The sequence below is a fragment of the Nannospalax galili genome, unplaced genomic scaffold, assembly GCF_000622305.1.
Source record: "Nannospalax galili isolate Female #2095 unplaced genomic scaffold, S.galili_v1.0 scaffold162, whole genome shotgun sequence".
Taxonomy (NCBI): Eukaryota; Metazoa; Chordata; class Mammalia; order Rodentia; family Spalacidae; genus Nannospalax; species Nannospalax galili.
In genome coordinates, this window is record NW_008350388.1 from 1258784 (window position 1) to 1269521 (window position 10738).

The following is a 10738-nucleotide window of genomic DNA, read 5'->3' on the forward strand; positions in this document are numbered from 1 at the left end:
TTGGGGGAATTTTTTCAGATAAAATAGAGGAACTGTATATTAGACCTAGGTTGAATGAACGGTCTAAAGAAAGGACCTAATTTGGATAATTGGTAAAATTTATATGTGAAATGTGTATCATATTATTAAAAAGTTGAGTACTCGTGCTGGGTATGGTGGTGCATGCTTTTAATCCCAGCACTTGGGAGGCAGAGGCAGATCTCTGTGAGACTGAAGCTAGCCTGGTCTCCATGGCGAGTTCCAGGCCAGCTTGGCCTACAAGGAGACTGTCTAAAAGTTTGTTTTTAATGAGTATCCCTTATCCAAAATTCTTGAGATCAAGACTTCTTAAAATTTCAGGGTCTTTAAAAATATTTTATTTATTATTATGTTATGTTTATGAATGTATCACCCGTTTGTAAGTACATTCATGTCTTTCAATGTCCACGGAGGTCAGAAAAGGGCAATGAATCCCCTGGAACTGGAGTTACAGACAGTTGTTAGCTGTCATGTGGGTGTTGGGAACTGGACCCTAGTCCTCTGCAAGAGCAGCCAGCGTTCTTAACCACTGAACCATCTCTCCAGTCCACAAATTTCAGAGTTGTTTTAGATTTTACAATATTTGAAAACTTTACTAGTTTACTAGTAAAGTGTTCCTAATCCAAAAATTCAAAAGTAGAAATGCTCAATTCCCTTTTTAGGCATTATGGTACTCAAAAGGACTCTATAGGCCATATAACACATATTAAGAGAGTACATTAAATTGGGCAGAGGGAAGTGGGAGGAGGTGCAGAAAAAGAAGAGGAATCTGAATATTAAACTATATTGCATGAAAATCACAAAAATTAAAGTTTTGGATTTTGGAATACTTCCAATTTCAGATTAGAAGTATTCAATCTGGGTATTAGTGCTAGATTTTATGATATTGATCATTACAGTGTCAGCTTTTGATATTCACAGATTTCAATGCTGGATTTAACGAACCACAGACTGAAAATACTCAAAAAAAAAAAAGTATCTGTACTAAATATTGTATTCCTTACCTCTAGTCCCTGAACAACAGAGCATAACTATTTACACAGCATTTACATTGTATTAGGTATTATGTAACTCAAATCATTTAAATTGATTTTCAACAAGGGTAGTAACACCATCCAGGGAGAACAGAAGTGTCTTTGCAAATGGTACTGGGACAACTGGGAGTTATGCAGGAAAGGACCCCACCTCACATGCAAATTCTAACTCACAATGAATCATAGGCTTATATAAGCTGAAACTCTTTAAAGAAAATAGAACACTTTTTGTGACATTGGGGTAAGAACACAGAAAGCAAAAATAAAGCTATCAATGGGTCTTCATCTAACTAAACTGTAGTGCCTTAAAGATTCTTTTTAAAAAGTGAAAAAATAACCTTCAGAATGGGAGAAAATGTTTTAAAAACCATGTATCTGAAAAGGGACTTATATCCAGACTAGATGAATAACTTACAGCAAATATGTAGTTTAAAAGTATATGGGAGGTTGTATATAGGTCATACACAAAAATGAGCCCATTTTATACATGGCATGCTTAAGCATCCATGGATTTTAGGATCCAGAGGTCCAGGATTTTAGGCTCCTGGAACCAATGCCCAAAGACACTGAGTGGGAATATTGTTATCATGTAAGAAAACAGCCTTGTTCCTAAGAAACACTGCAGTTTCTGGAGGTAAAATATCATTATATGTACAAATTATTTTCAAATGGTTCAACAAAAAAAATCTAATAACATCAGGTAATATATTGAAAGATAAACTAGATATGAGCAAAATGTTACTAAGTGCAGAACAAAAGGCATATAAGTATCCATTACATCACAGTTGAAACTTTCCAACCAGATAGAAACATTTCCAAATAGGAAGACAGCTGCACTGTAGAGAAAGCAGCTATTCCTCAACAGCGTTGGACAGGCAGCAGTCTACCCTCTTCAGACCACCTCTTGTCCTGGGAAACACTGCACCTGTCCAGGCAACTCACACCTTATGATATATGAGGCCCAAAGATAAACTCTGTGGTACTCAACCAAATGGGCCATGGACCAGCCATGTCTCTGCCACAAATAAGATCATCCTTCTCTGAAATAACATCTTTTCAGATATTTGAGGGGTTTTTTGGGTTTTTTTTATTTGTGTGTGTGTGTGTGTGCGCGCGCGTGCGTGTGCGTACGTGCCTCCATTTCCTGCCTCTGTGTGCATTATCCTATGACCTGGTTTTTCTGGTCTATCTATTATCATGGTAGGTTCTTCTCTGCATTTCCTGAAGTCTGTAAATGGTATTATATTTGGGTAAGGTGATCTCATTAGAACAGAATCACTCAATTAAGTCTATTATTTCAACTTCCCAGGCTAGGACCACATGAGCTGACAAATCACATTACCTGCAAAGTCAACTAAGCTCTTGTCTTTGCACAGCTTGGGTTTCAGAAGAGCCTTAGAGCATGTCTTTGCAATTCCCCTCATTAAATGTCAACTTGTCAGACTAACCTAACATTTCAGTCTGTCAGGAAAACCTCAGTTCTGGGTTCTCATCTTTGGTGATACATTAAAATGAAAGGACAGGATCAAAGACAGTTATTTCACCTTTTCAATTAGATCAAGATGGATTAATGGGCAGAGACCATATCCAGGATGTTCCACAAGTCCTAAAATGGCATGACACAGGGACTGACAGAAGATGCTAAGTGTTGATTTGCTTATTCACTGAAATCAGGTCATTTTAAGTGCAGGAACAAAGTAAGACACCCATCTAAAGATGTCTGACAAAAAAGTTAGCCTCAAAGAACAGCTAGAGAAGGTGGGTAGATGTGATCAGTGAGTGGAATGTATGGATGCACAGAAACATCATGCTGACCCCACTAGTATATACAGTGTTGATTTTTAAATAAAATGGTTAACAAGTAGGCATTATTTTGTAACTACAGAATAAGCCAGAAAGTGCAGTTCTCTAAGCCAATTGGAAAGGTGTCAAAAGCAGAACCATGGTTTTCACATGTAGGAAAATACTAATAATTAAAATTACAAAAGTAACACCCCTTAAATACAAAGTCATATATCCTTCTTTAAATTAAAAGAAAAACGCAGAACATGTGTGAAGCTGCAACTTTATTCTGAGTCCTCATCTGTCAAGTAGATATTATCTATCTCCCCACGCTATGTCAAAGCCCTGGTTAAGAGACTAATTCTTCCTGTTCCCTAAGAGTTTCCCAGTATAAGTAGAGGAAGGTTTTTGTTTTAAACTATTGTAGAGAAATGTCTATAAGTATCAAAGGCCCATACTGTCTCCTTAATTGAAATTTAGTATTTGATGTTCATAGCAATTAAGCTGATCCATCAAGAAATTGTTGCCTATTGCACTACAATGTCCTCAGGAAGATAGTCCTGGCTGGCTCTATCTTCCAACTATCAAATAGTGCCCAATGGCTACACTTCCAACAGTTTCTCTGTCCTGTATTTCCATACTTTTTCATCATCATATTTAGCAGTTTATCAGGCACATGCCCCGTCTTTAATTTTCTACTTTTCATTTTGTTGTATATTTGAAAACTTTTTTAAAACTTATGATAATTATTTATAACCAGAGGTTTCAAGTTAGACATGAGTGTTACAGTTTGGGTGTGAAATGTTTCTCACAGGTTCCTGTGTCTGAATATTTGGTCCATAGCTGGTGACTTATTTAGAGAGGTTGTAGAACTTTTGACAGGCAGGACCTACCAGAGGAAAATGAGTAGTTGAGGGGTGGGCCTTGAGGTTCACAGCCCTGCCCCACTTCCAGTCTACTCACTGCTTCCTGTTTCTCCAAGACACAAAGTCCCACTCACATGCTCCAATTACTGTGGAGCCATGTGTCTCCATGCCTTCCTGCCATAACAGACTGGATCCCCTTCAACTGAGAGCCAAAATAAACCATGAGGTTACTTTTGTCAGTGATTCTGCCACAGCAACAAGGAACTGAGTGGAGAAACATTCCAAAAATGAGTCTGAACAATGATTTTGCAATGACTATTTATGTTAAGATCCATATTTACCTTCAAGCATGTTTCTAATTTCTTTGTCATGAGTGGCTTCCTTTGCTGTCTGTCCACTCCCATTTACAACAGTAGTATCAGCATTGTATTCTAAAAGAAGCATCACCAACTCCTAAAAACACAGAAATTTTTAGCTATTAGACTACTACTTTTTGTATAACACTTTTTCCAAATTACTGATTTTTAAATAATTTCTAAAAATAGAAAATTATATAACAATCTTCCTATCAAATTATGTCTAAAATACATGATTCAGATAATTCTGCTAATAACAGATAACTGCTTAAACAATTCCCAATCCACAATCAATATACAGCCAACTTCTGTAATTGACTTTTCAAAGTAAATTTTCTGGCTGCTTTATAAAAATAACCCATGATCAAACTAAATATGTAGCAAAAACAGCCATAATTTACAGAGCATACAGTGTGTCCATCTAGTCTTCTAAAGGCCTGATGAGAAAACAATTTCTACAATGCCTGTATTTTTAAAAATTAATTCTGACATTTATGGAAAGTAGAGCAAATATCTTCTAAAGTGATGCAGACCAACAGGACATATCATACTGAAGGAATTGCTTATACTGAAGCAAACCATTTCCTAAAGTCAATATCCAACAAACGAGAGCATTGTTCAAGTTGCTCTTGGTGGCTAACTTCTCTTTTAAAGAGTTTCAGAATGATTGGTAATGTAGTAATACATGAGTCCAGGATCAATAGATCAGCTTTCAACCTAAGATAGCACACATGGAGAAGAATCCAGATAACAGCAATGTGACTTTTATCCGAAGATGTACAGCACCCAGCATGGCAATACTTGGTTTTCAGCTCTACACTAAGTACTATTCTAACAACTAAACTGATGATCCCCGGAAAACAGGAAGAGAGATCCTGTCAGATTTCCCTGGGAGTTTTATCTTTGCTTTAACTCATAAAATTTCCTACATTTAAAAACATTTCTAAAAATGTTTAAACAACAACTATAAAACAAGCAAAAATATAGTTACTACCTTAATCACTATATAACCACCATCAACATTTTGGCCTAGGTCTTTCTCATCATTTTTCCTCTGAATAAATTTGACGTTTTGCTTTGAAGAGACAGGGCCTCCCTACATAGCCCTGGCTGGCCCCAAATGATCCTCTTGCCTTGTTTTTGTGAGTGGACAGGACCATAGGAGCATACCACCACACTCCACTCAAGGATGAGATTGGTTTTAACATAATTTGACCTGTATGGCTTCACTTTTGTGCTGTAGGCCTTTCACCTACTATGTATTTTCTGGCATATTATAGTGTTTCAAATGCATTTGGCATGACTGGATATTATTGTATAAAATGCAGTTTTGGTTGTGGTTTTTTTTTTTTTCTTCCCAGCACTGGAAATTGAGCCAGGGCTTTATACATGTTAGGCAAGCACTCTACAGCTGAGCTATGCTGTTAGTCCCATAACAACGCATTTTAAAAATAGGGAAATCCCCTTTTGGAAACTTACTAATATTTTAATAAAGAGAATTTTCATAAGATATTTTAGAATTTCATATAGTCTTAAAGGTAACCTAACCTTTTAAGATAAATATTTTCATGTTTTATAATATTTCATGTGAGAAAAGAGAAGCAGCTAAAGAATGGTGGAATTTATACATCACATATCTGAAAAGAGATTTGTACATAGACTATAAAGAATTTTAGCAAGTCAGCAACAACAATCCAATTTTTAAATGGGCAATGAGCAGAGTATCGTGACTCGTTCATGTAAACCCAACACTCAGGAGGCTGAGGCGTAAGGACAGTGAGTTCAAGGCCAGCTTGGGCTATACAGCAATTCCTTGCCTCAAAAACCAAAATAATTTTTTTAAGTAAATAAAATGGTCATGATAACACTGAACAGTCTGAAAAGGAATTTAGTCGGAGGCCCCACCTCAGGCTTCTTGAATCAGAATCTCCAGGTCTACTCAGCCATCTAACCTGTAAGAATCAGGAGGGGGATGGGAGCTCTCAGAAACAGGCTATCCCAAGACTCAGAATTAGAAAGCCAGAAGGCAACCCAGAGGACTGGTGGCTGTACTTCACCCCACAGATATCAAACAGACCCCAAACAGGCAAGTCATGGGCAGTTTTTAATGTCCCAGTGGCTTTCATTTTCAAGAGACTGCAAAGTAGCCAAGGAGTCTTCCCTTGCCCCAATTCCTGCCTTTTGTAACACATGCACAGATACGGAACAGTTAGCGACCATCCTCCTCGAGTCCTGAGGAGTCCCTGGTGCTTCAAGAAAGCCTAATTCTACTTACATTTCCCTAACAGGGAACTCCTTTCATCCACTGAGTATTCTGTTGTCTTCTAACCTTTTAGTATCTCCAACTCTTTTTTATGAATTATGTGCTTAATACTGTTCAAGGTCCTACAGAGAAAACACTCCTAGGTATCTAATACATAGGGTAATTAATACAAAGGAGAGTGGGCGTGTAGCTCAGTGGCTGAATTTGCCTATCATGTGTGAGACCTTGGGTTCACTCTCTAGCACTAGGGAGAAAAACTACAGCTAAGATTTGGCAAAGATGAGTCTGACAAAACTGGAGCTGAGATTATGATGCTCAGGGGGGCAACTCTGGTATAACATGAAAACGAGATAAGAAAAAGCTAGGAAAATGACTTGAAGGACAAAGTCAAGGTAAGAAGCAATGGGGTGTATTCCTAGGTGCAGATGGCAGAAAGGAATCACAGTGAAAACTATCCCCAGACTCTATGTAAATACTACACTGGGGTCGAGTGTGGAGGAAGACAAGTCCCTTCTTAAACACATGAGCCATGAGGACTGAAGGCTAGGGAAGAGGGCACAACAGGCAGCTGACAGTGAACCTGGGTAACTGCAGAAGCATGAGGTGAAGTTACAGCTTCCAAAGAATCCCCTAGGATGATCACATGAAACCAGAAAACACACGTTTTGAGAGGAAGTTTCCAGAGAAAAGGGGGTAAGAAACATGGAAGAATTCCTCTAACAAAAGAACCATCAAAACAGCCATAGAAGCAGAGGAGAGAACATGCAGAGTTCCTCCCAGAGAAGTGATCAGCTTTGTCAGATGTAGACATGAAAATAGAAATCTTAAAATTAGCAAGCCACGGACAGTCTTCTCCTAAGGAAGCCAGCTAAATGTTGGAGCCAAGAACCAGACTAAAAAGGATGGTAGGGAAGTTGAAAAAGTGTAGAAACATTTTAATCATATTTTTGAAAGCTCAGCGCCTAAGACAAACTCCTGTTCAGAGAAGGCTCAGTGCCCACTCTATGTAAAGAACATTTAGTTGCTTCCTAACTCCCATCCCTCTACTCCACCTACTTACTTTCCCAGCCTAACTTTCTATATCTAGTGTCTGTTCCCCTCTATGAGGGAAGGGATAGTCAATTTTGTTCCATGTACCTGAACAGTGGCTGCTTTTGAATATGTATTCTTAAACTGATACAGTAGGGGAAAAAAAAACAACTTAAAACTGTCCAAGAGCATCAGAATCTCTGGCCTAGATGAAGACCCAACTTTCCAGTTTTGCCAGATCACCTGGTCACAGGCCCACCCCTAGTAAGGTGGGTTCACCTTAAGTCATGCTGAAGAGATAGGTGAAATACCTAGTGTGTTCATGAGATGGTGAACGTTTCCTTCCCAGAATTCCCACCTCTCAGTGCAGTTCGTATGGACCTAAGTAGAGACATGAGGTCTCCTAAGTCTTGCTCACTTTCCCTCTCCTCCTCTTCGTATCTCTTTCCTAACCATGCTTTTCCTAAGGCTTTGGGCTGCTCCGACATCTTGTACTTCTTTTTCTCTAAAGTGCTCTTTCCTCCCCACCATGGGGCTGCCAGTTCTCCATGTGTCTGTCTGACCTCCATGACTGCTCTAAATGGACAGAGCTTCATGGCTTGTTGCCTTCTCCCCTCCATTTTCAAGGCAGCTGCCAAGATCTACAGCTTGCCTGCCCTGATGGTTTTTCTTTAAATTCTAATGAAGTCGTCCTAAAGTTTCCATTTGAGTCTATTCTTAAATTCTTTTATGAATGAGACCAAGGACCCTCTGGGGGGACCCTGGTGCTCCCCTGTATCAAAACAGTGATATATTAATATTGCTGACCAAGAAAGCACTTTGACCAATTTGTCAAATGTAGAGAAGCAAGACAAGGGAAAAGTGAACTTGGCTGGACACTCAAGTTCAGCTCATTTATAACTAAAACATTGTTAATACCCTCAGGGAAATGAGATTAACCAAGAATTGGATGTTACAAAATAGGGATATCAAGAATTCCTGAAAATTAAAGAAGAAAATATTCAATAGAAAGATTAGAAAACAAATTTGAAGACATCCTCCCCAAAACTAGGGGAAAGGAGGGTTAACAGGAACCATCTAAGTGAAAACAATAAGAAGATAGGAGACCATTTCTAGACATTTGTCATCCGACCTCTTAGGATTCCACAAGGAGAAAACTGAGTCATTTTGAAACAGAGGAAACTATTCTAAAGCCAAAGTGTGAGTTTCTTCTTTGAGAGGAGAATCTTAAAGTGGCCATCAAAAGTCCCAACCCCTGGTGTTCAACCGAGTACAATCTTTAGGACTGGAGACATGACTGATTTTACTTCTGTACTAAAGACATGCTACCCAGCACTCCTGACTTTAATAAGGGGAGAACTGTGCTATATGGACATATCCTACTTAAGGGAGCCCTCCAAGAGGACGGGAAAGCCAGGCGCTGTGGCTGCCACCCATAATCCCAGCACTTCCATGATTTCAAGGCCAGCACAAGCTACCTAGTAAGTTCTAGGCCACCCTGGAGTAAAGTATGAGACCCCCATGTTAAAAAAAAGTTGAGCAAGAGGGTTGGATACTTCCTGGGAAAAAGTGGAAGTGTGAGAGTCTCCACGGAGCTAAGCCCTCAGAATGATCTACATAAACTGAGAGAAATTCCCAACAAGCACAGACCTCCATCCTATGACTGCACTGAGCTCTGCCAACAACCTGAATGTGTTCCCAAGTATCTCCCAAGCCCCATAAGAGAACACAGTCCAGCTGACACCTAGATTTCAGTCTTGCATCAACCCTGAGCAGACAACACAGCTAGGCTATGCAGAGTTCTCATCTTCAGAAAAAATAAACAAGTGTTGATTTAAACCAAGTTTTGGTGGTAATGTGTTATATAACAAGAGAAAACTAATATAGATTTTTAAGTCTAAAGGTAAACAGGGTAAAATCTCATGACACTAATGACAAGGGATGATCCCCTCTCACCCCTAGAAGCATTTTCAGATGAGCAAATGGCCTCCAAAAATCAAGAGTACATTTTCTAGCGACCCCTTAGCCAATATGGTCAGGTGACTGCTCTAGCCAAGGGGTCAAGCAGAAGTGTCAGTGTTCTAAGAATCTCCTAGGAGAGAGTATTCTTTGTTCCTTCTCTGCTTCCTGTGGTTTGATTCCTGGAATTAGCTGGCTCTATACTGGAGGATATAAGCCAAAGCCATACAGGAGAGGGGAGGGGAGGAGAGGGGAGGGGAGGGAAGGGATGGGATCTTTACTGGGTACTTGCTACTCCAGGGCTCCAACACTGTCCTGACAGGGCATCCCTCAAAGATGAATGCCTTAACATCTTTGTTCAGCACTTAGCACAGCCCACAAGCGAGGCGGGAAGCAGGACTGCAGCATGTCTCACACATGTCTGTGCTCACACCAACCTATGGATTTTCTAAAAGCTGTTGCCACCTGCTCTGGACTTACTGACCTGGACTTCCATGTGTAACATATATAGTAAGTCACTATTATTTTAGGTATCTGCCATTGTAATGTCAACTGAAACACTCCAGGAACCCTAGACTTGTCCACAACACTGAAAACTGAAGAGTAACACAAACCTTCAAAATTCTGACAGAGACAGAAACCCAGCATAGAACTGGGGAAATGGACAGAAGGCCCAATCTTACCCAAAGAACCACCGGCAGCTTATTACTGCTGTGTGAGGGAGAGCCGACCTTCTTTAAGAGAGTGACTCTAGAAAGGCTGACTAGACCCCAGTGAATGAAAGTGCACTAAGAGACATCTGGGTACACTAACTTGACTTGATAGACTTTAACATAAATGATAGAATGCATGAAATCCAGTGGGGGTGGGGAAGGTTATGGAAAAATGCAGATGGTGGAGGGGGTATAAAGACAAGATGTTTGTATGAAATACACAAAAACTCAAAATTTTTTCCAACCTAGAAATCTATATATTGCCAAACTATCACCCAACCAAAATGGAAGGAGTTATTTCCAAATATAAACTCTAAAAAAACTGATCTCCTGAAAACTGTGCTCATGATGACATGAGACCCAAAAAACAGGAAATCCAATATAGGAACACAGTGACTAGAATTCCCAGGACTACTGGGAACTGCAGCTCCAGACTGACCATCATGTACACAGCTCCAGGACAACTGGTCCAGAGAACAAAAGGACACACAGAACGGGGAGAGAAATAGTAATTATATGAGATCTTGACTACATGGTAGAAGAAATTTGAAGCTCTTACAAAGATTTAATGTTAATTATGCAATGAGAAAAAAACTAATAAAGAAACTTCAAGAAATTACCAAATCCAGAAAATGATGAATTATATAATAAAGAAAACAGCCCAATTTTGTGTCTGAATAAGAAAAGGGAAGTGGTTTGCAGGTATTCAGCAGGGAGA

General features: G+C 39.4%; 1 protein-coding gene across 5 annotated transcripts in view; it reads right to left on the bottom strand.

Annotated features, from left to right (window-relative positions):
- The window catches only part of Osbpl1a (oxysterol binding protein like 1A), a 262262-nt gene that overhangs the window by 195044 nt on the left and 56480 nt on the right, over positions 1-10738 (bottom strand). For all 5 annotated transcript variants that reach the window (XM_029570707.1, XM_029570706.1, XM_029570705.1 and 2 more), the window contains one exon: positions 4042-4153. In XM_029570707.1, coding sequence (XP_029426567.1) covers positions 4042-4153 — 112 coding nt within the window. The remainder of the gene's footprint in view (positions 1-4041; positions 4154-10738) is intronic.